The 26,123-nt window shown below is 47.8% G+C and overlaps 2 protein-coding genes and 1 non-coding gene across 6 annotated transcripts in view; 2 read left to right on the top strand and 1 right to left on the bottom strand.

Moving 5' to 3' along the window:
- Positions 1-1,082: 1,082 nt before the first annotated feature.
- LOC111726742 lies at positions 1,083-1,199 on the top strand. Its single transcript, XR_002774445.1, has one exon. It is a non-coding gene; the product is annotated as a U5 spliceosomal RNA (small nuclear RNA).
- A 4,297-nt stretch (positions 1,200-5,496) lies between these two features.
- TRIM50 (tripartite motif containing 50) lies at positions 5,497-18,354 on the bottom strand. Of its 3 annotated transcripts, XM_023515726.1 has the most exons (7): positions 18,294-18,354; positions 12,934-13,334; positions 9,243-9,338; positions 8,225-8,455; positions 8,090-8,112; positions 6,913-7,037; positions 5,567-6,156 (listed from the first exon to the last, which is right to left on the bottom strand). In XM_023515726.1, the coding sequence occupies exons 1-7, from the start codon at positions 18,349-18,351 to the stop codon at positions 5,567-5,569; spliced, it is 1,524 nt and encodes a 507-aa protein (XP_023371494.1). In that variant the 5' UTR covers positions 18,352-18,354. The 3 variants fall into 3 exon arrangements, with proteins under 3 accessions (XP_012663312.1, XP_003794238.1, XP_023371494.1); XM_012807858.1 differs by lacking the exon at positions 18,294-18,354 and having other exon boundaries at positions 5,497-6,156; positions 8,090-8,109; positions 12,934-13,341; XM_003794190.2 differs by lacking the exon at positions 18,294-18,354 and having other exon boundaries at positions 5,497-6,156; positions 12,934-13,341.
- An 804-nt stretch (positions 18,355-19,158) lies between these two features.
- Positions 19,159-26,123, top strand: part of FKBP6 (FK506 binding protein 6) — a 13,776-nt gene continuing 6,811 nt past the window's right edge. Inside the window, exons 1-5 of one of the 2 annotated variants that reach the window (XM_003794191.2) lie at positions 19,159-19,244; positions 19,360-19,477; positions 19,848-19,937; positions 20,695-20,897; positions 22,047-22,166. In XM_003794191.2, coding sequence (XP_003794239.1) covers positions 19,188-19,244; positions 19,360-19,477; positions 19,848-19,937; positions 20,695-20,897; positions 22,047-22,166 — 588 coding nt within the window. In that variant the 5' untranslated portion in view covers positions 19,159-19,187. The remainder of the gene's footprint in view (positions 19,245-19,359; positions 19,478-19,847; positions 19,938-20,694; positions 20,898-22,046; positions 22,167-26,123) is intronic. The other variant, XM_012807862.1, reaches the window with a different exon arrangement.

Raw genomic sequence — 26,123 nt, forward strand, 5'->3', positions numbered from 1 at the left:
TTATTATGATCGCATATTAATGTCTTTTGCTCAGTCTTTTACTGTCTGTCTGTTAGCGGCCTGTAGCTATTAACAACTTATAACTCTTGTCTTAGGTATTGAGATTTTTCCAGTTTATTGTTGCTTTTTAATATGGTTTGTGGTTATTTGGGACGTCTTTTACCGCTTCTGGTCATGACACCAGTATGACTTTTGCACAAATCTTTAATCCATTTACAATTCACTTTGATACATGAGGTTAGGAAGGGTGCTAACTTTGTTCCCATAAGCTTACCTTTTGTCCCTGGATTGTAGTGATTCAGTTATAGGAATATTTTCCTGAGCTCTGGGGGACAGGAATTGTGTGATACTTGTCTCTATGTCCTCAGCACCTGTTGTGGTTACTGGCCCATGATTGGTTGATTGAACAAAATGAATAAAACTGGTACTCATGTAGCTCAAGCATTCACATAGACAGGCCCCTCATAATATCCCAGGCTGCCCTCTCTGTTGCTACAATACATCAACAAGCATTTGGTAAGAGGATTGACTCTGGTCTACATTAAAATTACTGAGCTGTGGCTCAAGCAGCTAAGGCGCCAGCCACATACACCTAAGGTGGCGGGTTCGAATCCCCAGCCCGGCCGGTCAAACAATGATGGCTGCAACCGAAAAATGGCCAGGTGTTGTGGGGGGCGCCTGTGGTCCCAGCTACTTGGGAGGCTGAGGCAGGAGACTCGCTTGAGCCCAGGAGTTGGAGGTTGCTGTGAGCTGTGATGCCATGGCACTTTACTTAGGGGGATAGCTTGAGCCTCCATTTAAACAACAACAAAAAAAATTACTGAGCTGTTTAAAGCTTCAGCCAATTTCTCTACCTCTAGGTTCAATCAGTGATCTTTTAGTGGACCTCCTCCCATCAAATTCCATCACTTGTTTTATTTTCATCATAGCAGCTATTCATATGTGGTTATTTGCTTACTTATGGTTTATCATCTGTCTCTCTAGTTCATTCCACACAGGCAAAGACCTTATCAGTATTGACACTGATCTATTTCTACCTTTAAACCAGTGTCTTTCTCACAATAAGGACCAAGTATAATAATATACTCTGGTTTCTCTTCAGATCATATAAATCTTTCACCTTTTACTAAAGATTTTTTTGGAGAGGAATATTTAATTCTGAGTTGTAACCCAGTTTTTTTGAGGCTCTCTGCAGGCCTAGTTTAAAAAAAAATAGAAATAAAATAAGAGGACTTATACTAAATAACTGTTGAAAGAGTAAATGAATGAATGAACACAAACTGATGTGATGTTGGATGACCAGCTGCACTGGGAGTTAACCTATCTTGAGAGAGCCACCACTCCTACATATGACTGGGTAACAGGTGTGGGTGGAAGTAGAATGGGGCCACAGCTGATTGTTAGCTTGTTCAGGTGTTTAAATACTATTGCATGTTAGAGAGAAAGACCAACAAACAGCTTTGTAGCAGAGTCTCAAATGATGGGGTTTAGAACAGTGGTCCTCAGCCTGTGGGTTGAGACCCACAGGAACTGAATTAAAGGGCCATGACATTAGGAAGGTTGAGAACCACTTGTTTAGAAACTCTTGGCCACATATCCAAAGGTGACCTTCAAATTACACAGGACTTCTTTGGTTGCAAGTGACAGAAACCCAGCTAATTAAAGCAAAACAGAAAGGAAGGTTGGTTATTTATATAAGTAGGAAGTCCAAGAGCATGGGGGATCAAGGTACTGACTTCAGGCATAGCTAGATCTAGGGGCTCAAATGTTATCAACAAGCTTATAAATTAGAACCTAAGGTCTTGGATAGTTTTGGATATCTATGTTTATTTTCCTATCTTCCTCTGCCATGTGTCCTCTGAAGGCTCAATTCTTAGACAGGTGCTTTCTGTGTAATGACAGAAAGTCCCACCAGTTCAAAGTAGATGTGCTTCACAGTGCCTTCCCATCACTCTACCAGCACCCACATCAGTCCTAGAGCTAGGACTTGGACCATCTAGGCTCAGTCATATAGTTCAGGAAGGACATCATGTGTAAGGATCCTAAAGCAAGAAAGACATGGGTATTTGGGTACCTGAAATGGACCAACATGGCTAGATGCAGTTAGTGATCTAGGGGTGGTCCACAGCCTCAAAAGCCACAATAAGGATTTCAGTCTTTATCTTGAGAGAAATGAGAGCCCACTGAAGAGTTTCAAGTAGAGGAATGATGTACTCAAATTTGCTTTTTAAAAATATCAGTGTGGGTGTGAGAGCCAAACTAGCTCCATTTTGTTGTTTACAGCACAAGCCACAGTACAAGCCCCATTCCTAGCTGTTTACCGCATAGCCCTTCCGCCCCAACCTCTGCCACTCCCTGCTGCCTTCCCCCACCCCAGGTTGCACAGCCACTGCACTGTAAACTGAGTCACCTTAGGCAAATAGTTGCTATAATAAACAATAAGTTTCTATTACCTTGAAATACAGGTAACCAGGTTGCACCAACTCTAGCCCCCGGTTAAGGGACCCTCCACCCCTCACCAGTACCAATCCAAATTCACCTTTACTAGTGAAATCATCAGCTACCAATGCAAATCCTCCTTTACTTCCCCCTTTACTAATGAAATCACCAACCACCAATGAAAAGTGTACTCGTATCCGACCCTACCCCTCTTGCTTTCTGTACCCATAAAAACTTCCTCCACCCCGGGTTCGGGGCTCATCCTAGGCTTGCATGCCAGGAGAGTCCAGGCTTCCTGGGGCCTGAAATAAACTCATCTCATGCTTTTTACATCGGAGTGTGTCTTGGACTGTCTGTGGGGGTCTTTTGGGAGAATTTTGGGCACAACATGGGGACAGGACTGAAGGGACAGAGTCAAGACAAGGGAATCAGTAGAAGTTGTGACAGTCACCTAGGCGAGAACTGCTGGTCTGGATTGAGTTGGTGACAGTGGAGTTTAAGTTGGCAGTTTAACTACTATCTAAAAGTTAAATCCACAAACTTACAAACTTGGTCAGGCGGAGAGACAGGTCAAGAATAACTCATAGGTTTGACATGGTGGTGATGTGCCTTTTGGGAGGACAGGGAAGCCTGATGTGGTGAGCTGAGTAATGACTGTCTAAGGATAGCAAGCCTTAATTCCTGAGCCTGGAAATGTTCCCTTTTATGGAAAAGGTTTTGTAGATGTGATTTAATGAAGACTTTATTATTATTGTTTATTACATCATAACTTGTACATTGATGTATTTATGGGATTCAGTGTACTGCTTCGATATACAATGTGAAATGCTTACATTGAACTAAGTAAGACATCCATCACAATAAATGAAGGCTTCTGAAACAAAGAGAATATCCTTGATTATCTGGGTGGGCCCTCATTGGCATCATAAGTGTCCTTATGAGAGAGAGGCAGAGGGAGATTAGAACAACACATAGGGTAGAGGAGAAGGCTGTGTGAAAATGGAGGCAGAGATTAGAATGATCCAGCCATAGCCAAAGAATACCAAGGAATGCCAGCATCCACCTGAAGCTGGAAGAAGAAAGGAACAGTTTCCTCAACAGTCTGCAGAGGAATTGTGGCCCTGCCATCATCTTGACTTTGGACTTTGGGCCTCCAAAACTGTGAGAGAATACATTTCTGTTGTTTTAATCCACTAAGTTTGTGGTAATTTGTTATGGTGGCCAAAGGAAACCTTAGCCACAAATTAAATTTGGGGAATAGGGAATTAGGAAGATCATGCTGTGTCTTTGACATTCAAACAGAGCTGTCAGGCTGTAGTGGATCTACAGGGGCAGGTCTACTGGAAAGTAAACTGCTGAGTCATCCCTGTAGAAGTGACAGCTGAAGCCATCATGTGGATGTGTAGACAACAGCAAGAGACCATGAGGCCTTCATACTTTTGAGTGGCCAAGAAAAGAGGATGAGGCTCGGCGCCTGTGGCTCAAGCGGCTAAGGCGCCAGCCACATACACCTAAGGTGGCGGGTTCGAATCCCCAGCCCGGGCCCGCCAAACAACAATGACAGCTGCAACCAAAAAATGGCCAGGCGTTGTGGTGGGCGCCTGTGGTCCCAGCTACTTGGGAGGCGGAGGCAGGAGACTCGCTTGAGCCCAGGAGTTGGAGGCTGCTGTGAACGTGATGCCATGGCACTCTACCCAGGGGGATAGCTTGAGGCTCCGTCTCAAAAAAAAAAAAAAAGAAAAAGAAAAGAGGATGAATCCTTGAAGGAGACTTGAAAAGGCAGGAGGAGATTCAGGGATGTGTGAAAGCCAAGGACTGCTGTTGGTCCCTGCCCAGGCACCCAAACAGAAGGGGGTATTTATTAAATGGGTGCAGGAGTATGCCATTGTGTTTTCAGGGTCCCCTGAAGTGCTGGGACTACAGGCATAAGCCACTTGCCTGGCTAGAGCTGCTTTTAAAGACTCACACATAAGGGGGCCCACCATCTCATCTCACCATTATCTGAGACAAAGCTTCTATTCACTTGACTCTGGAACTGTGAAGAGCTGCTGGGTTCTACAGTGCCTGGTAAACAGTTCTCTCCTCACTAAGAGCTGCTTGGTCTGTGGGTGGCCGTTCCAAGGTGAACAGACAACATTCTGTTTGGAAGGCTGCTACTCTAAAGAGTCAAGAAAAAGTTTTCCTTTTGAGCTACTCACTGCTTAGAGAAATTAGAAGACCAAATCATGGTATTCCAAAGACTAGAGATGATTCAACAAAACCTGCAAACACCTCTCACTTGAAATCCCACCGAGCCCCATCTGTCTTCTGCTGCTAAAGTTATGCTCTATCGAGCACCCTCCCCCTCCCCCAAAGTCTCAGGGACCACTGCAGAGGAGGAGGGAGTATGAGATTGTTCAGAGCTGAATTGCAGAGTAGAGAATGGAGGCTAAAGTAACCCTATCTTGGATGCTGACCCACCATCTTAACATTAACCCCTGTTCAGGAATGCCTCTAAGTTTTCTTTATCTGTTACCATCAGACCTGCCCTTAGGCAGATCCACATCCTATCTAGCCTCCCCGCTTCAGTCCTGTGGTACGTAAGCCTTGGGTCTGGGGGCAATGGTGGGCATCCCCCTTCTCACCTCACTACCTCCCAAGACATATAGCTTCTGTTCATTAGGTCCCTATTACATGGTCCCTTCATCAGGACCTTCTTCATCAGGTCCCTTCCCCTGAGGAAGAAATAAAAAGACACACACAAATACAACTAATATTTGCAGATCATTTAAAGAGAAAAATAATCTCATTTATTATCCTTAATAGCTGTTGAAAGTCAACAATGATAAAGGAAAAGTATATAGGTTTCATTCTCAGTTGGAAGAGTTAGCACAAAGAACATGTTTGGAGGGACTAGGGGAGCTTAGTGTGTCCTGTGGATGCCGAGGCCTGGCCCCGTTCACTCAGGTGGAAGTTAACTGAGTGGAAAGCGTTTCTGGTCCTTCTCGCTCCCATTTTATGTTCTAGAACACACAGGCGTGAACACCTTTCCAAACACTGAAGACATTACCTTGGGACCCAGGGGAATCCCTCGGGTCCTCAGTATCTCTCTGGGATGGGCCCATGAGCAGGCAGGACTATGGCAGCCCTACAGCTTGGTGGGCTGCAGGGGGCCATGGGCGTCAGGCCTGCCAGGCAGGGGTAACACCATGGGCAGGGAATTGCTGCCCTTTTCGTGCCAGCACACATCCAGGATGGGGTAGAGCTTGCCCTGGAAGTCAGCCTGGAATGTGTAGAGCGGCCTCAGGTTATCAGGATGGTCAGCATCGAAGAAGGTAAGTTCTCCCTGCTCATAGTGCAAGTAGACCCCAATGCGGTGGGGGTGGCCTGTCACTGGCAAGGGCACCCGTGGGCAGCCAAAGGCCTCGTACACCCTGCCCTCCTTCAGGCCGATCAGCCACACTCCATGCTCCGGAGACTTGTTCAGCTTGCCCTTGCGGTTGGCCGTGCCTTTGATGACCCCCAGGCGCCAGTCACTCTTGCTGCCCACCACCACCTCCCAATAGTGGCGGCCACAGGAAAAGCCCTTGCTGGCCAGGACACAAGTGCTGTAGTCAAAGCACTTGGACTGGCTGGCGCGCCGCTGGGCCAGAAGCCCACACTGCACCACGGTGTCACCCTTGGAGAGCTCCAGGAGGGGGTGGGCGGTGGCAGGGTCCAGCTTGAGAGACTCTGGGGCTGGGAAAGAGATCAGGAAAGTATATAGCTTCCAGAAGTGGGGAATATGCACCAGCCTTCTGATTCCAAGATCATTCATAAGCACCAAAGGAGTCAAGAAAACCTCCATCTTTCTTTGCTGCACCCCTTCTTTTTTTTTTTTTTTTTTTCTTGAGACGGAGCCTCAAGTTATCCCCCTGGGTAGAGTGCCATGGCATCACACTCACAGCAACCTCCAACTCCTGGGCTCAAGCGAGTCTCCTGCCTCAGCCTCCCAAGTAGCTGGGACCACAGGCGCCCGCCACAACGCCTGGCCGTTTTTTGGTTGCAGCCATCATTGTTGTTTGGCGGGCCGGGCTGGGGATTCGAACCCGCCACCTTAGGTGTATGTGGCTGGCGCCTTAGCCGCTTGAGCCACAGGCGCCGAGCCCCTGGGTTTTTTTTTAAACAAGTAAATCTCTCATTGACAGCAACTAAATGGTATTTGTAGCATTTTTGTCATACAAGAGATTCTATCCTTTCACTGTACTTTTCTGAGTTATCCTACATGCAAGTACATGTGTTTAATGTTATCTGTCTTTTATGATGTTCCTGTAAGTTTAAAATACATTAAGCTATTTTTTAAAAAGAGTTTTTTTCTATAAAATTTGGATTTGGTTAGAAAGCCACTCTTACAGACTAGGAAGGCTACAAATTTCCTCCAGACCAATGCAGTCAATGAACTGTTGCTCACCCTGCGCAGCAGCCAATGGGAATAAGAACTGGTTGGGGCCTCACCTGGCAAAACTTTCTGGAAGAGCCTCTTCCACACGGTCAGCTTGATGTCAGCCTGGTGGAGGCCTGGCTTGAAGGAAATGGGACTGAATGCTCCTTCCAAGGGCCGGGGCTGCTGGAGCTCTGCTCTGGAAGGTGATAGTTCACAAAGCAGGGGAGCTATGCACCCTGTGGCCAGGTGGGGCCTCCACCCCCATAGGAATCCACCCAGCCAATCCCACAGGTTGGGGCTGTGCACTCACAATACCCATCACTGCCTCCCCTGCACACTCCTCCAGAGAGGACCTGCCTCCACCCTAGAAGGGGAAACACTATAGCAGTGGTTCTCAGAGTGTAGATCTGGGGACCAGCAGCCTCACCACCACCTAGTGACTAGCTAGAAATACAGGTTCTTAGGTCCCACCACCAACCTGCCAATCAGAAACTGATGACCGAGGCCAACTAGTGTCCTTAAATCAGCCCTGCAGGTGGTTTCAATGCGGAGGATTGAGAACAGCTTCTCTGTCTAAAATGACACTGACCACAACCACAGCTGTACTAGATGCCTGCTCTCCATACATTTAAATGGATGCCTCCTAACCACACTGTCCTTAAGACTGAAAGAAATTTGAGGAAACAAGGAGACTTCTGTGAACAGGATCTGAGGAAGGCTCGGGAGCTGCAGGAATTGTTCATTTGCTGGGACTAGAACACTGATGCACTCCCATCCCACAATCTGCAGAGCATTTTCAAGGCCCCTCGTTATGACTGCTTCCCACCTCATCTCCCATTCCTCCCAGAATCCTGCTGCACATGCCAGCAACACTGAACTTCTCATGATAGCCCAGAGTCCACATACCCTACCCTTTCATGTGACTGTCCCTGCTCTGCTTCCCTGGCAAACTTGGGTCTCTTCTCTGCTCAGCCAACAGCCTATGCACCTTTACTGTCCCCTGACATCACCTCCTCCTCTAGTATCTCTGTAGTTCACCTGTACCTCCCCATCAGTCTGCAAGACCCCTGAAGGCAGGGATGTGATTTTCCTTTGTTTTCTCTGGGCTTAGTTACAGCCAGATGTGGGCAGCTGCTCTGGAGGCGCTGGTTAAAATGAATGGAGGAACCGTGGGGATGAACTGCCTGCGCCCAAAGCCAGCCGACACTGGCTGAGCTCTCCCCATGCAACTCCCTTCAAGGTTATTACCTGGAGGTCATGGAGTAGAACTTCTGGAAGACAAGAGAGAGGAGAGTTAAGGATAGAGGGAAACTGTGGAACCTGGAGGCTATTAGGAAGGGGAAGGCTCTGGGAGCCTTGGGAGACAGTCCCTTGTCCCCTCACCTGGATGAACTCGTGGTGACTCTCATTACTGAACTGTTCCAGTACACACTCAGCCTGTGCCAGCCGCTCCTGAGTGCTCTGGGCCTGCTCCAGCTGCATGTCCAGGGAGGCCACCAGTCCACGAGTGTGACCCTCTATTCCTTCCAGGCAGCGAGCCTTCTCCTCATCCACCAGGTGGTGCAACTCCTGGAACTCACGGCGGATCACCCAGCTGAAGACATCAGACTCGTTCTGGGGCAGGGAAGGCTGGTCAGGGGGGACTCTGGCTGGCACCTAAGTCCCCAGGAAGGCCACATAGGCCAACACCTCATAGGGAGTTGACACTGTGCTTGGGAAGCCCTAGAAGTGGCCAGGGGATAGGGTGGCCAGTGTCAGCAGAGAGGCTGGACCCCCAGCTCCTATTTTGAACAGAGTGGTTCATGGTTTTGCATTTTTAAATATTAAATGTGCACATAAGATTTGTCTTTATCATAGCGTTCCACAAATGAAAGAAAGGCCTTAGGAGAGCAGGCTCTAGAGTGAGACAGCCTGGAATTCTCTGGGGAACCCCAAGTTCTGCCTCTGTTAGGGGTAAGCTACTTCCTTCTCCTAGCTGGTGTGCCACACCTCCCAGCCCCCACATGCCTCTCATTTAGGGAGATCACACAGTGCTGGGGCATCTGCCTTTCCATTCCCAGTCACTGGGAGGGCACCACACAAACTGTCAAGGTCAGGCAGACGGTGCGGGGGGGGGGGCAGAGGAGAAGCTGTGACCATGCTTTGAGCTGTTTACTCTGGGACTCAAGTTCTGGGTTATCTCAGTCCCAAGGACATGGAGGACAAAAGCCAACTTGGAGCCAGTTCTGACAACTGGATTGAATTCCAATAGGATTTGCACTTGCCCCACCCCACCCTGGAATGCTTTGAATTCTGGCTTTATATGGAAAGCATGGTTTTCTGTAAAGGACCAATTAGAACTGGACTCTGCTGGAAGGTGAAAGTGGCCATCCCCTTGGGCAGAGAGGGAACAGGCACTTACAACAATCCGAGTCCTGTTGTTCACCAGTTTGGCGATATGCTCATCCACCTTCTTCTGCTCCTGCTTGAGGTCAGAGATGAGGGCTGCAAGCTCCTCCTGGAGGCAATAGGCCATGGCTCTGTAAGCAACTGGCCCCTCCACCCTCTCAGCAACTTGGGGCCACTTTCTTGGGAGCATCCCAGTGGCCACAAGCACTCCCAGGAGAACTACGGATGAGAGCCACTCAGGTGCCTTTGACTCCAAAACTCTCTGGTCACCAGCAGATCCGGAGTCAGTAGGCATTTGATGAAGAGTCATACAAAAAGCCTGGCCCAAAGTGAGGCTAATTCTGGGATCAGTGGTACTTAGAGTGGGCCAGGTTGAGCCTGGTGATCCCCCACCCCCTGAACCTGAATCCATCCCTAGCAGACTTGGACACAGCCAGATTTGTGATCTCCCCAAGCTGACATAAACACACTTCTTCTCAGCTGCCCTAGCCCCAAAACTGACCTTGCCTTGGGGGAACCAACCAGGGCCCTTTGGACCACCATCTTAGCTCTGCTACTAGACCAGAACCCTGCCAGTTTGTGCCCATGGAGTGTACAGAGTCTTTGGCTTAGATTGTGCCCAAACAAGAGAGAGCAGCAAGAGCCTTTTAGGAAGGGAGTTGAGTGAAGAATAAAGGAAGTGTGGAGATAAATGGACACACAGGCCTTGCAATGAGGCATCAAAACATCTCACAGTGGCCCAAGAAGGTCAGAGCAACCCTCCTGAGGCAGACAGATGGAACTTGTTTCATCCCACCAACTGGACAACAATGGCTGGGTGTGGTGGTTCATGCCTGTAATCCCAGCACTCTGGGAGGCTGAGGCAGGAGGATTGCTGGAGGCCAGGAGTTTGAGACCAACCTGGACAACATGGCAAGACCCCATCTCTTAAAAACACTAGGCCACAGGTTCAGCACCTGTGGCTCAAGCGGCTAAGGTGTCAGCCACATACACCATAGCTGGCAGGTTCGAATCCAGCCTGGGCCAAACAATGATAACTGCAGCCAAAAAATAGCCAGGCATTGTGGCAGGCGCCTGTAGTCCCAGCTACTTGGGAGGTTAAGGCAAGAGAATTGCTTAAGCCCAGGAGTTGGAGGTTGCTGTGAGCTGTGATGCCATAGCACTCTACCCAGGGTGATAGCTTGAGGCTCTGTCTCAAAAAAAGGGGGGGGGGCCCACAGTGAGAGAAACTGAATTATGCTAATTGATCCATCCATTATCTTAAGATTTCTATAAAAGAAAGAAACAGGAACAAAAGGAGACAGATAAAAGAATGCAATTTAATTGCCCAAAAAAATCTTGGAATCCAAGATAAAAACCCAAATCCAAAATGAGAACCCAAGGTGGAGCCCAACTCCTGGCCAGAACAGATGGACAAGCTCCCAGCCTGTTTCTCACCTGGGCAGTACTTCTGCTAATAAAATATAGACTTCATTTCCTCACCCTGCAACTGGCTTCCTCCTCCCACATTCCCCTAACCTGCTCTTGCCAAGATAATCAGTTCTTACTACTACACCTACCACACTCTCTTTAGTCCTCAGAGACATTTCACATAAGCAATCTCATTCTTTTTTTTTTTTTTTGAGACAGAGTCTCACTATGTCACCCTCTGTAGAGTGCTGTTAGTTCACAGCTCACAGCAACCTCAAACACTTGGGCTTAAGCAATTCTTTTGCCTCAGCCTTCCAAGTAGCTGGGACTATAGGTGCCTGCCACAGTGCTCGGCTATTTTTTGGTTGTAGTTGTCATTGTTGTTTGGCAGCCCCGGGCTGGGTTTGAACCTGCCAGCTCTGGTGTATGTGGCTGGCGCCCTAGCTACTGAGCTACAGGCGCTGAGTCAGTGATCTCTTTCTTAAATGCTCTGTCCCTCTGACTACCAGGAGGCCACAAAGCTAGTGTTTCTGCTCCCTCTGTCCATTCTTTCTGTCCCCTTGTGAGATTCTCTCCTGCTCTACCCAAATCATAATCCTAGTGCTCCTTGGGATCATCACTGTCTTTCCTTGTCATTCTGCACCTCTCCTGGGTTGGTCTTCTCCACTATGGTGGCTTCTGTAAGTCACTGAATGTCTTTGTCCTGAGCCCCAGTGCTCTCCCACTTTCTAGGCCCTTGCCCATGCTGGACTCTGCCCACACTGGCTCCTCCCGTGTGCAAGGGGAACTTACAGACTTGGGTGTCAAGTTTGCTTCCTCCCTCTCCTCCTTCCCACATGAAATTAGCTCTGCCCCAGGCCTCCTTCCTGGTTCCCATGTGCTCAGTTCCTGGCCCCCTCATCTCCTGCTTTGTCCTTCAGCTTCATTCTCCAAGCTACTCTACACAAGACAGATCTGACCACATCACCACCCTGTCCAACCTACCCTACTCCTGTCCTCTGAATAAGCTTCACATCCCCTCTGTGTCACATAGGCCCAAGTTTCCCCCACCCTGCTCTCCCTCCAGCTTTGTAGAATGATTTCTGTGGTCCCCAGCATGCCATGCTGACTGCCTCCTGGTCTTCTGTACATGCTGTCTTTATCCCTGGATGCTTTTCCTCCTCAGCTTTTCCTGTCAAGTCCTCCTAGTTGTGCAGGTCTCAGCTTAGCAGTCCATTTCCTCCAGGAAGCCATCCCTGATCACCTGTGACCACAGGCCCCATGTTCTTGGTGATCTCACCATTGCCTGTATATAACCTTAACAGCAGCACCTGACACACAGATCTCTCCATCAGATCCCACCCCGGCAGGGCAAGCCTCTTCTCCACTGCTGTCCCACAGGGACCGGGAAATATATGAGGGTAGAAGGGTTGGCCGGACAACCTGGCCAGCCCTGTGTGCCTTTCCTACTAGTCTCCCAGGGCTGAAGGAACAGCCTACTTGTCTGCCCAGAGCAGTACAGTGGGCCAGGAAACAGCCCAGAATGGCACGTAGTGGGCACCTCTGCCTTGCTCTTCCTTGTTGCCTCTTCCCCACATTCACTTTCCACTGCTCCATCACCACGTCAAGAACCCTTCTTCCTATAACAAGAATCCTTCCTGCCTTCCTTGACAATAGAAAGAAAACTGGCCTTGGTTTAGTGCTAACTCTGCTGTAGGCATGCTGTGTGACCTTGGAAAAGACTCTTGCCTTCTCTGAGCCTCAGAGCCCTCATTTGTAAAACAACTTCATCCTGCTTGCCTCACAGAATTGTTCTAAGGAATATATGAAATTGTGTAGATGAAACAGCTTCCTAACCCTCAAATCCACGCCATAACCAGTAACCTAAGATGATGGTATTACAATTATTCATCTTGGGTAATGGGTCCATGAGGACAGGAATTTGTTGATATAACAAATACACTTTGGATATTTACCATATGCCAGGCACTAAAAAGCACCAGGGAACAAAACAAAGTCCCTGCCTCATGCTCCATAGAGTGCAAACAGGGGAGTGCTCAAGGAACAAACCAGAAGTGCAAAGGCCGGGGGAGGAGCCGGCAAGAGACACCAGTGGCTTTCCATCGGGTGTAGTCCAAGCCTCCAGCACCTCAAAACGCGACATGAATGAAAGCGCCAGGATAGTGCAGGAGGGAAATGGAGTCCTGGCCCAGGTTTCCTGCTTTATGCCAGATGATGGCGCCAGAGAGCAGAGGGACCCGGCCCCAAGGTCCGCAGGCGCTGACCCCACTCCCTCCCTGCATCCCAGGTCCCACCTTCATGCGGCTGTACACAGTGGAGACCGGCGTGACCTGGTGGTGCTGGTGGGAGCCAAGCAGCCCGCAGAGGCCACAGATGAGCTCCTGGTCCTTCTCGCAGAAGAGGCTGAGCGGGTTGCGGTGGTGCACACAGACCTTGGGCTCCGGGTCTCCAGGGAGCCGCAGAGCTTCGATCACCCGTGCCAGGGACACATTGGGCGGGGAGCTGCTGCCATCCACCGCCTGCCGGCACACGGGGCACCTCAGCTTGGCGTCCTGGTGGCAGGACAGGGAGACCAGGCAGTCTTTGCAGTAGGAGTGGCCACACTGCAGCATCAGGGGCTCCTTGAAGACCTCCAGGCAGATGGGACACTGAAGCTGGTCCTCCAGCTCCAGAACTCTCACCTGCCAAGCCATCCACACTGCTCAGGGCTAAAACACAGACAGCCACCATCAATCCTGTCCCTTCCCATCCTTCTGCCTGGCACTGCCAGCCAGCCCCATCCTCATTCCCAAGGACCACCAGAATTTTAGAGGGAAGGATGCCAGTCTTAAATTCCAGTCCTAACCCAGTATAACCATGGGCCTCAGTTTCCCCATCTCTAACACCAAAGGTTTAAATGAAAAACTGGTCCCTTGAAGATACCTAGTTCTATATTTTTTAGTCAGGTTTGGGGACAAACATGACCCCATCTGTGGGGACATTTGAAGTGATGCTAATAATGTAAGCTCTAGCCCTAGCAGGGGTCCAGACCCAGAACTGGACAGTAAAACAAGCAGAGCTTCTTCCCACCTTCTGGGGGCAGTTCTCAACCTTCCCTGAAACTGTTAAAAGCACAGATGTAACAGAGATCCCAGAGCTCTACCTCAACAACTTTGTTTTGGGGGTTCTCCAGTGAAACCCAGAAATCTACATTTATAGTTGATACCCCCCAGGTAATTATAGTGTCTGGTACTCAGAAGGCCTCTATCCTAATCTCCCACCCACTCCCCTATGAAAACCCTCCTTGAGAAAGAAGCCCTGAGGCTGAGGTCAGCAGCAGCCCCAGGACAGCCCTGACAGGGGACTACCTGCTTTCTCACCATCCACAGGGCCTCAAGCCAGCATCATCACTGACTGGATCACACTGCTGTTTTTTCTTCCCAGGAGGTGACAACAGACACAGAGGTCTGAGAAGTGTAGCTAGACGTCTGCTCCACTGCCTGGTCTCTGCCCCTTTTCTCCTCCCCTTTCCCAGCAACACCCCCATGTCCCCAAGGTCACCCAGAATCAGGTGGAAACTGGGTCACATCACGAGACTGGGGAGGCAGCCTTTGCTGGGCCCGCTCTGATAACTGCGACATTCAGGTGCTGGCCTTGGCTTAAATAGGGGGAGGGGTGGAGACAGAGGGCCTGGGCACACCACCCACAGCTCACCTGCCCCCACAGGAGCAGACAGGTGCTGTAGGACAGTGCAATAGTTCCTTTGGAATCTCAATCTCTCTCTCTCTCTCTCTCTTTTTTTTTTGTTTTACAAATTTGAAGACATTTTTACTTGGATGTTTAAATCAAGGTATAACTTATATCAGTATATAACTCTTAACAACACAGTTTGATAAACATTTTATGCATGTGTACTTAGTCTCAAGATCAAGATGTAGAATGATTCCAGTACCCAGAAAAGGCTCCCTTGTGCCTCCTCCCCGTCAGCACCCCTAATAAGGAGAGCCACTATTCTGACTAAGGCCACCCGACTGTCATCATATCATCACATGGCCTGTTTTTGAATTTCATATAAACAGAATCACAGAGACTGAGTCTGGCCTCTTGCATTCAGTATTATGAATTATGAACTTTTAAAATGTAAAGTCTTTCGAGGTTTAAACATTCAATGGCATTCTTTTATATAGTTAATGAATATTATAGTGATAATATACTGCTATGGTAGGAGTGTCTCCAAAATGTCATATGTTGGAAACTTAATCCGCAGTGTGACAGTAATGAAGGGTCATGAGGAGTCTGCCCTCAGGTATGAATTACTCCATTAATGCATTAATGAGCAATGGATTAATGGTTCTCATGGGAGTGGGACTGGTGGCCTTATGAGAAGAGGAAGGGACACCTGAGCTAGCATGCTCAGCGCCCTCACCATGTGATCCCCTGGGCCACCTGGGTACTCTGCACAGAGTCCCTGCAAGAATGCCCTCACCATTTTAGCCCAAGAAAACGGGGAAAGGGGAGAGGGAAGGGAGGGGAGGGGGGAGGATGGGTGGAGGGAGAGTGACCTAGCCTCCCAAACCGTAGGAAATAAACTCCTTTTCCTTATAAATTACCCAATTTCAAGCATTCTGTTAAAAGCAACAGAAAACAAACTAAGATAAATCTACATGTATTACACGGATATAGTGGGGAATTATTAATTGGAAAAGACAGGTGTGGGAGAGGGTGTCAGGAGTGTTCTAGCAGACCACAGTCCGAGCAGGCCTAAGCACCCAGGTCTGCCAGCAAGGCGAGGTCCTACTCCAGTGACTACCAAGGCTAAAGTCTGGCATAGACAGGTAGAAGCCTAATTTTGTTAATTCAACAAATAATTTATTGAGAAACTACTATATATCGAGCACTGAGCTTGGTACTAGGAATAGAGAACAAGACGACGTCACTGTCCTTTTGGAATCTATAATACAGTTTGCAACAGTGTTAAATGCTATGCAGGGTGGTGAGAAAGGAGGAGATGAGGTGACAAGTGTGCGAGGTATCACTTTCTTTTGTTTTTTAAATTTTTTTGTGAGGTACCACTTTAGAAAGGGGCAGGGCAATGTTTTTGAGGAGGGGACTGTTGAACTGACACCTAAAGAATTCAAAGAAGCTAGCTGCTGTGGGAGGCTGAGGTGGGAGGATCACTTGAGATCAGCCTAGGCAACGTGGTAAGACTTGTCTGTACAAAAACTTAAAAACTATCCAGGCATGGCTGGCCTGGTGGCTCACGCCTGTAATCCCAGCACTCTGGGAGGCCAAGGCTGGTAGATTGCCTGAGCTGATAGGTTTGAAACCAACCTGAGCAAGAGGGAGACCTCTGTCTCTCAAAATAGCTGGGTGTTGTGGCAGGCACCTGTAGTCTCAGCTACTCAGGAGGCTGAAGCAAGAGAATCGCTTGAGCCCAAGAGTTTGAGATTGCTGTGAGCTATGATGCCATAGCACTCTACTGAGGTTGACAAAGTAAGACTTTGTTTCAAAAAACAAAAAACAAGCATGGTAGTGTGCACTCGTACTCTCAGCTTCTCAAGAGGCTGAGATGGGAGGATCACTTGAACTCAGGAGTTCAAGGCTAGAGTGAACTATGATCATGCTACTGCACTCCAGCCTAGGCCACAGAGCCTTTAAAATACAAACCAAAACATCAGTCAGCAACTAGAGAGGCCACAGGAGGGCAGTCTGGGAAATGGGTCAGCAAGTACATAGGCCCTGAGGCTGGAAGGAGCTTGGTGTTGTGACTAGCAAGGAGACCTGGGCCTCAGGAGTACCATAAGTGAGAAGGAGCCTCGGGAGCTCAGGCCAGAGAGGAGGGCAGGGAGGACCTGTCAACCAGGGCAAAGGGGATGGATTTAACTTCAAGGGTAGTGGGAGCTATTGGATAGCTTTAAGGCAAGGGAATGTCATTTGATCTATATTTTTAAAAGATCACTCTGGCTGCTGTATAAGATAATGGTTCCTAGTTGCTTGATCACCTGGGTAGATGGATGGTAGCACCCACCACTGATACTTAGAAGATGAAAATAGAAAAGGTAAAGGGTAGGATCCAAAGTTAGATGCCTGAGGACATCTAGGTGCAGCAGCTGAAGAGCTCAGTGGCCTGCAGATTCAGGAAAAGGACAGAATTAGATGGAGGACTTGCTAAAACATACATCATTGGGCCCTACTGCTAAAGTTTCTGTTTCAATAGGGGGAATGGGCCCAAGATTGTGCACTTCTAACAAGTTTCAGGGCAATACCAAGGCTGCTGGTGTGAGGACTACAATTTATGAACCACTGGAAAGGATACAAGAGCCTGGAGCTTGGGGAAGCCCTAGACAGACCTGATATATATCACCTGCTTAGTACATCGCATATTTAAACCTGTGGGAATGGTTGGGATCTCTCAGGAATTGAGATGTTTATAGATAGGGAAGAGGAGGATGGTGGAGAAAAGACAGCCAGTGAGACAGGAGGAACACCAGGAGTGTGTGGTGTCCAGGAAATGGTAGAGTGGAACAGCCCCCAGAGACGTCCATGCCCTAATTACTGGAATCTGTGAATATGTTACTTTACATGGTAACAAAAGGGATTTTGCTCATGTAATTATGGTCATGGCTCTAAATTTTATGAATAGGCCTTATCTAACCACATGAACCCTTAACAGCAGGGAATTTTCTCTGGCTAAATTCAGAGAAAGATGCAACAGGAGGCATCCAAGCAGGAGGAAGATTTGATGCATGATAGGGTGGTGACCCCTTGGAGCTAAGGGTGGTCCCAGGCTGAGAACAGGCAAGGACCTGGGGCAAGGAGATAGAGTTGCAGGGATCTAAGTCCACCAACAACTTGAATGAACTTGGAAGCAGAGTCTTCACAGATTGTCCAGTAAATAACGCAGCCTTGCTGACATCTTGATTTTAGCCCCCTAAGGGCTAAAATGGCCTTGGACTCCTAACCTACACAACCTGACCTAAAAAGTAGGTGTTACCTTTAACAGTTGTGTCTCAAAGTGGAGGTGTCATGGACTGCTCCCACTGATGTTTAGTTTTTGCACTTGATCTTAGCCAAAAGGCTTAGAAGTGATGGTGTTTAGTTTGTTTTGAGAGCCTCACTTTGTCGCCCTAGAGTGCTGTGGCTTCACAGCTCCCACAGCAACCTCACAGCAAGCTCAGACTCTCGGGCTTAAGTGATTCTCTTGCCTCAGCCTCCCGAGTAGCTGGAACTACAGGCGCCTGCCACAATGTCTGACTAGTTTTTGTCACAGTTGTCATTGTTTAGCTGGCCTGGACCAGGTTCGAACCGGTCAGCCTCGGTGTATGTGGCTGGCACCGTAACCACCGTGTGTGCTACGGGTGCTGAGCTGATGATTAGTTTTTGAATGTTCTGTTTTCCCTCAAATAAACAAATATACAAAACAAAATATCAGCCGGGGCAGTCCCTGACTGCCCCCTTTGGGGTGTGACTGCATCTAGCTTTGTAGTAATTTATTATAGCAGTGCTAGAAAACTAATAGTGAAGCCAAGAGAGAAAAAAAGTGTTTAACGGCCACAGAGTTCAAATTTATCAACTGCTAACAATGGTCTGGTAACCTGAAGACAGGTGTGATGGATTTGTCAAGAAGAGCAGTCCCGGGGGAATGGGGTATGTGAGCGAGATTTTGTGGGTGAGTGGGTAATGGTAGTCGCAGGGTGAAGAGGTGGAGACAGTGATGGAAGAGGCTTTTGCATCCACCTTTTGAAGTTTTTCTGTGAAGAGCAGCAATCCAGACACCTGCAGCAGGAAGGAGCCGTGAATTAACAACCATAGAAGCTGAAGGAACGATCCAACTGGCAAGGCAAAACTGGTCCAGGAGGGATACCCAGAAAACTCAAGTCTATGACCAGATAAGAGGGGAAAGGTCCAGGGAACGGGGTGGGGTGTGTGTATCAGTCTTCCTTTGCATCAAGAGGGAGGAGGTGCAGCAGCGATTTTAGACTTGGCAGTGAGAAGGTGAGAAACATCACTTTTCTCCCCCTCAAGAACTTCACAGTTTGATGTTCAAGTCCTATCTGAGCTTGGACTTCTCCAATACTATTGCTTGGACGCAATAGTGGAGGGAAGGTGGAAGTAAGCCAGGGCTGGGAGGGCTGATGCTGCCAGCGGCAGGTGGCTCAAGAATATTGCAGGGCAGTTGGTTCACTCCAATCAATCACCTGCTCTCTGAGCTGTCCCTGTGCCCCCATCACGCGCTGGTGCCACGTGCTTCCTCCAGTTCCTAGGCAACCCTGTCACGTGTTCTGTTGTGCTCCGCCCACCCGCCACGTGGCCCATCATGCCTTGCAGCACCATCACGTGCCCCGCTGAGTTTCTACCAACCCCTTCCTGCCACGTGCTGCAGCAGTTTACCCCGGCACTCGAGGGCGGTTGTTGGCGGTTGGAGCAAAGCAGTGAGCATGTCCTCGTGGCCCCAGAACGAAACGCCACTGTCGGGAAGGGACTGCGCGGTATAAAGGGGCCTTCCGAACCTTCCGAGCACGGAGTGGGAGGGACCGCGGGTGCACCCCTCGGGGCAGGCAGCGCAGACATGGGGGGAAGCGCCCGGAACCAGGGAGTCCTGGAAGGGGATGATGCCCCCGGCCAGGTGAGGGACCCTGAGGAGCCGCTTCAGGGTGTCAACGCCGGGGGTTGGCTTGGGAACACGAGTGGCTGAATCAGGTGGATCCAAGGCCCTTAGGTCTGCCTTTCTTTCTTACTAGTCCCCATACCAGCGGTTAAGTCAGAGAATGCTGGACATCTCTGGGGACCGGGGCGTGCTGAAGGATGTCATCCGAGAGGGTGCTGGGGAACTAGTGACGCCTGATGCTTCGGTGCTAGGTATGGCCAGTGGCAATCGTCTTCTGAATACGTGTAATTGCACTTTCCTATGGGGGGAGGGAGGCCACATTTTCAAAAAACAGCATTTTCTAGGAGCAGAAATGATTTCTTTGAATTGGGGTTTCTAAGGGCATCTACCCTTTGCGTAGTGCCTCTGTGAACAATGAACACCGAAGGTCGCTCATCGAAATTCTTGAACCTCCCAAAAGGCAGGCAGGTGCCAAACGTGGAGAAAAGATTCACCCTTGTAATTGGGGGGATGTTCCACGGCTTGAGCTCATTTGGTTACATTGTTTCTGTGAAATTAAGGAGACTGGCAAGTGTGGTTGTCTTTGGTGTATTTTCCTCACTTTTGTTTTTTCTGCCCTAGTGAAATATTCTGGATATCTGGAGCACATGGACAGGCCCTTCGATTCTAATTGCTTTAGGAAAACTCCTCGGCTAATGAAACTTGGAGAGGGTAAATTCGGATTAAGAGCTGGAAAATCAGGGTTGGTTTGGGGAGGAAATGTGGCACAAAGCCTTAGGTTTGGAGAAACATTCAGAGCACAGGTTCTTGGAGTTGGCTTTTGTGAGCCTGGGTTTTGTAAAACAGGTTCTCTCTCAGGTTTCCACTTGAGATCTAGGGATTTGAGAGATGGCTTAGTTGGCAAGGTTATCTTTGCATCCTGACTTAACTGTTTGGCATTTTAAAAAAATTTATTAAGTAAACATTTGTCGCATGCTTACCAACCATAATGCATGGGGAACAGAGAGAGGGTATACTCAAAAAACCAGAACATTTCTGCCTGTAAGGACTTAACAGCATTGTGGAGATTGACCTGTTTTCAGACAACCAAGCTACTAGAATTGGATGAGTGCTGGAAGGTGTAAGCAGTGTGGTGGTTGTGCCTAATGAAGGCCCAATTAATTCTAGCTGGGAGGTTCTAGGAAGGCTTCTTAAAAGAGCTGTGAAATGAGCTCTGAAGTCTGAATCAGATTTAAATCAGGGGAGGAGGCAATTACAGGAAGAAGGAACTGTGTGACTGAGACAGAGGACCTTGCCAAGCCTGAAGAAGTTGGGGTTTGAGAATGGTGGTGGTAGTAGGAAGCGAGGCTGAAAAGTGAGTTGGGACCACAATGCAGGAGGCTTAGACTTCCCTTAGAGAGGGAAGAAACCAATAGCATTAAACAGGATACAGAGCAAGCTTTAACCATGTTCTTTCTTTCCTCTTCAGATATCACGCTTTGGGGCATGGAGCTGGGCCTTCTGAGCATGCGGAGAGGAGAGCTGGCCAGGTTTCTGTTCAAGCCGACCTATGCCTATGGAACCCTGGGTTGCCCTCCCCTGATCCCCCCAAACACCACAGTCCTGTTTGAAATTGAGCTGCTTGACTTCCTTGACTCTGCTGAATCAGACAAGTTTTGTGCCCTCTCAGCTGTAAGTTACAGAGCGTAGATGTCAGTGCTTTATGGAGAGAGGGACGAGTTTGTGGTTTTGGTAATTTTTCTAGTCTGGTGTGCCTGGGATTCCACCCAAGGCTCCCGTGCAGTGGGTGTGGGAGGGGAGTTCCACCACTTAGTAATGGCTCTTGGGTATGGATCAACATGCCCAACCTGGACCAAGGTAAGGCTGTGGGTTTGTAAGGGATTAGCAATTTAAACTGATCTTTGAGTCACTCTTTGTCTCAAATATGACATTCTCAAATATGACAGTGAACATTTGCATTTGCCTTTCAACATTAAATTTGGTTTCCAGCAAGTCAGTCCTTGCTAGTTCAAGTGTGAAACGATGGACTCTCCAACCCAGAACACTTGGGAGTAAGAAGGGCTATTAACTAGGTAAGATGCTAGGGACATCAGCTGTAAGCTGAGACAGTTGTTGTCCTCATAACTTGGCTTTTTGTGGGAAACTTTCCCATAGATACGGGCCTTCTAATTCCATCAGTAGTTTTATGCACTGTGCTATCACGCTGTCTCACACTGCTATAATGTGGCTTTAGATGTTGAGGTTTCATATCTACAAATGGTATCTCCCTGGCAAAATTGTCAGCACCCCAAATAAGCGACCACACCTTTTTCTCATCTTTCCATGGGGTAGAGGTTCTTGGAGATGCCTGGGTCCCACCTCAGGTAACTGATTTAGGATCTCTGAAGATGGGGGCAGGACCAAAGAGGCTTTATGGGTGATTCTGGTGTGTAGCCATGGTAGAGCTTCATGACCATGAAGACCATCAGGGCGCAGAGCAAACTGAGACCTCCCAAATGCTTGCTAGATAAATAGTGCTTATGAGCCTTGGTTTCTGTGCTTGGAAAGTTCCATCAGTTTCTGATTCTATGGGAAACTGCTGCTTCAGGGAACATGTTGGGAGAACTAAAGAAGTAGACTTCTTTCTGGTTCTAGTTTGTAAACTAGAATCGATTATTACACCCACATACCATGACCTGTGTTGGGATTCAGAGATGACTAGGCACACATAAGGCAGTAAGCAAAAGTTTATAATCTAAAAGAAAAAGCAGCTGTTATAACACTTCCATTGTGGCATTATGGCCTTACTGCTTTCTGGGTGTTCTTGTCTTTGATCTTCAGGAGCAACAAGATCAATTTCCACTTCAGAAGGTCCTGAAAGTGGCAGCTACTGAACGGGAGTTTGGCAACTATCTTTTCCGCCAGAACCGTTTCTATGATGCTAAAGTGAGATATAAAAGGGTAAGAATGCTTTGAAAGTTAAGTGTAAGTTTAGGTGTTTAGGAAACATCTTAAGAAACATAGACTACATCTCTTTCTCTACTTTTCATGAGCAGCCATTAAGAAAAATCTTATTTAAAAAAATCCTCATGCCATAGCTAGCCTGAGGGACATGGGATTGGGAGGCATATAGCAATATTCTGTGTTTTGATCTGGATGAGGTTTATGTGGATATGTTTTGGATTGTGAAAATTCATTGAGCTATGCACTGATTTTTTTTTATAATTGCTTTTCTGTACTTCAATTAGAAGTTTTTAAAAATTTCCATTCCACTGCTCTAAAACATAAACTTTATTAATTTGAAATTTTGATTCTAGTGGTTATTTGGTCCTCCACCAGTTGATTTCTCCACCCTGTTTAGCATCTTTATTTTATGTCTCTGTGACAGTGGAGGTTCATGTAACTCTAAGGTGACTCTAATCTCAACAAACTTGACTGTGATTTAGCCTCATGTACAGGTTATGCTGATGACTGTTTTCTTTTTAATTCATTTGTTCAACAAATATGAGCACTTCCCGTGTCCTAAACTGCTGTAGGTTCTAGATGCAAATAGGACAAAGTTTAGGGTCTGGGACAATTCTCACTTTATCTCATTTTCATACTGAGCCTAAACTATTAAGGATTTGTGTTCACCTTAAAGCAAGGGTCCTCAAACTTTTTAAACAGGGGGCCAGTTCACTTCCCTCAGACCATTGGAGGGTTGGACTGCGGGCCCCGGGACAGGTCGGCTGCTAAGCAGGACAGGCAGCAGCAGGAAAACCACCCAACAGGCCAACCGGATAAATGTCCTAGGTGGGGTGGGATAAATGTCCTAGGTAGGCTGCATGTGGCCTGCAGGCCATAGTTTGAGGAAGCCTACCTTAAAGTAACAGAATCCTGAAAAAGAGTATCTTAAACTAGAAATTTCATTTTTCCCATGTGGAGATTCTGAAGGCAGGCAGTCCAGAGCTGGTATGTAGCAGTTCCATGAAGCAATCAGGAATCCACATTCCTGTTTTATTTAGCCACCCTTAACATGCAACATGTCATCTTTTTCCCCCAAAGGTCATTCAGTCTATAGCATTACATGGTCATATGTGCAGGACAAAGGGAAAGGAGAAGAGTCTGATGTATAGTTTATGTTACGAGCTTTCCAGAAATTCTTCCAGTCGATTCCCTCCATATCTCATGGGGTAGGCCCATGTTATGTAGGGGACCCTAGCTGTATGGGAAGCTGGGAAATATAGTTTTTAATTTAATTTATTTTTTGAGACAGAATCTCACTAACGTCATCCTCAGTAGAGTGCTGTGGCATCACTCTACTGAGTGCGCTCACTCGCAAGCAATTCTCTTGCCTTTGCCTCCCCAAGTAGCTAGGACTCCAGGTGCCTGCCATGACGCTCGGCTGTTTTTTGTTGCAGTTGTCTTTGTTGTTTAACTGGGCCAGGCCGGGTTTGAACCCGCCACCCTTGGTGTATGTGGCTGGTGCTGTAACCGCTATGCTCTGGGCACCAAGCCTAAATTTAGTTTTTTAATCAGCGCATTGCTGCTTTGAGTGCAATGTGAGTCCTGTCAGGAGAAGGGAGAAAAAGATAATCGATAACAGGATCTGCTATCTTTGGCTTGTGTGAATATACTCCAGAGGGAGAAAGGGCAGTGAGCATGTGTGTGTTTTCCTTTGGAGTGTGACAAAAATCAGGTTCCTAATGTGGCTGATAGTTTCTGAGGATGAACCTGCTTGTTTAAAAATTTTCCATTCTTTCCATTTCCTAGTCTGTTTCCCAAGTCTGACCGCTGAGGCCATTACTTTTCATTGTTCACGCTGTTTTTCTGGTATTCTGCCTTTTGTTGCTCTTTTTGACATTTTTTGATTCTTATTATGGAAGGTGAGGTTTTAGTTTCTATTGTCACTCTCCCTTCTATGTCTCTAGTATGGTCGTGTTATAATTTTAAAAATTAGTATTCAGTCCAGGATAGTGGCTCACACCTGTAATCCCAGTGCTTTGGGAGGCCAAAATAGGAGGATTATTCGAGACCAGTAGGTGAAGACCAGCCTGGGCAACATTGCAAGACCTGTATCTGCAAAAGTAATTAGCCTGTAATAACAGTGACCCAAAGAGTTTATTTCTCACTCATGCAACAGGCTTACGACATGCAAGCCAGGGTTGGTTGGTGGCTGTACTCCACAGTGTCTGAAGGCACCCAGGCTGCTTCTCATTTCTTTTTTTTCTTTTGAGTCTCACTATGTCGCCTTCAGTAGAGTATTGTGGTGTCACAGCTCACAGCAACCTCCAACTCTCAGGTTTAAGCGATTCTCTTTCTTCAACCTCCCAAATAGCTGGGACTACTGGTGTCTGCTACAACACCCAGCTAATTTTTTCCTTTATTGTAGTTGTCATTGTTGTTTAGCAGGCCTGGACTGAGCTTGAACCCACCAGCCCTGGCGCTGTAACCACTGAGCCACAGGTGCCAAACCTGCTTCTCATTTCTGAGGTGGGACTTTGGCCTTGTGGTCCAGGATGATGGTGGCCTCTGATTCTAGGTAGCAGAAGGGAAGAAAGGACTGAGGTCACGTACAAACATACCCTTAAGGAAGGTTTCAGCCATGTGATGTTTCTACTGAATTGTTTTCCAAACTCTATTCTCCTGGCCTTCTCTAGCTTCCTTTCCCCAGAAGGCTAGCAGATATTTATATTCTGATTGTTCATGTTTATAGTAAAAAATTTGGTTACTTTGGAAGACAAGGGGAATATCTTTTGGGAGACAAGCAAGAAACCACCTCTTCCACAGAGGTTTTCTTCAGATGGGTTAGTGGTCCTCATATCTGTTAACCTAATAACTAGATTCTAGCACTTTGAGAGGCTAGAGCAGGAGGATTTCTTGAGGCCAGGAGTTTGAGACCAGCCTGAGCAATGTAACAAGACACTGTTCCACAAAAAAGCAGAAAAATTAGCCAGGTGTGATAGCACATACCTGTAGTCCCAGCCACTCAGGAGGCTGAGGCAAGAGGATCACTTCAGCTTAGGTGTTTGAGGTTGCTGTGAGCTATGATGGCACCACTGCATGCTAGCCTGGGTGACAGAGTCAGACCCTTTAAGCAAAGAAAAAGGTTGATTGGGAATTCCAGGTGTTTGGTGTGACAGATTTCATGGTGGTCAGATAGAGACCCCACACATCAGAGCAAATAGGTATTTTCTCAGGGGCCATTTGGTTTTCTCCAGCCCAGAGTATGTGCTTAGCCACCAGTATTCTGGGAGCAAGGCAGGGGAACAGGACAGAAGTTCTTACTGTCTGTTATTGGATTTTCCTTTCATAGTTTTTATCAGTATGCCACCTTCCTGCCCTCTGCCCTACCTGGTCCCTGAATTAAGAGCTGCTTTGATTCCATTTTTCTGGAAAGAACACCTGATTCCTAAGGTAGTAGCCATCTGGACACACAGGGGCAGCTAGTAGAGGGAACATTTAACTTGTCCTTCTTCCTTCAGCCCCACTTACTGCTAATAGCTCTCACTTGTGGTTCCCTCCATTCCTAGGTCTCCGGGGCTCTAAGCTGCAGACCATTCCCTTTTATAATGAGACCGCTCTGCCAAGTCAGTTATCACACTACTTCTACGCTGTCACATCAGGCTTGTTACTAAGCCTCCTCTTATCCTGTTCTCTTGTTGGAGAATTAACTGTCTTATTCCTTCAGGGTTAGGAGAAAGGAGAAGGTGTGTGTTAAGTCTGCCTTGCTCAGCTAGAAGTTTTATGTGACTTTTCCTATTAGAAATGTCCTCAGTTGGGCGGTGCCTGTGGCACCAGCCCCATATACCAAGGGTGGCGGATTTGAACCCGGCCATGGCCAAACTGCAACAAAAAAATTGCCGGGCGTTATGGTGGGTGCCTATAGTCCCCGCTACTCGAGAGGCTGACTCAAGAGAATCACTTAAGCCCAAGAGT

Source organism: Otolemur garnettii, unplaced genomic scaffold (genome assembly GCF_000181295.1).
Source record: "Otolemur garnettii isolate 467f Iridium unplaced genomic scaffold, OtoGar3 scaffold00077, whole genome shotgun sequence".
In the NCBI taxonomy this organism is placed as follows: domain Eukaryota; kingdom Metazoa; phylum Chordata; class Mammalia; order Primates; family Galagidae; genus Otolemur; species Otolemur garnettii.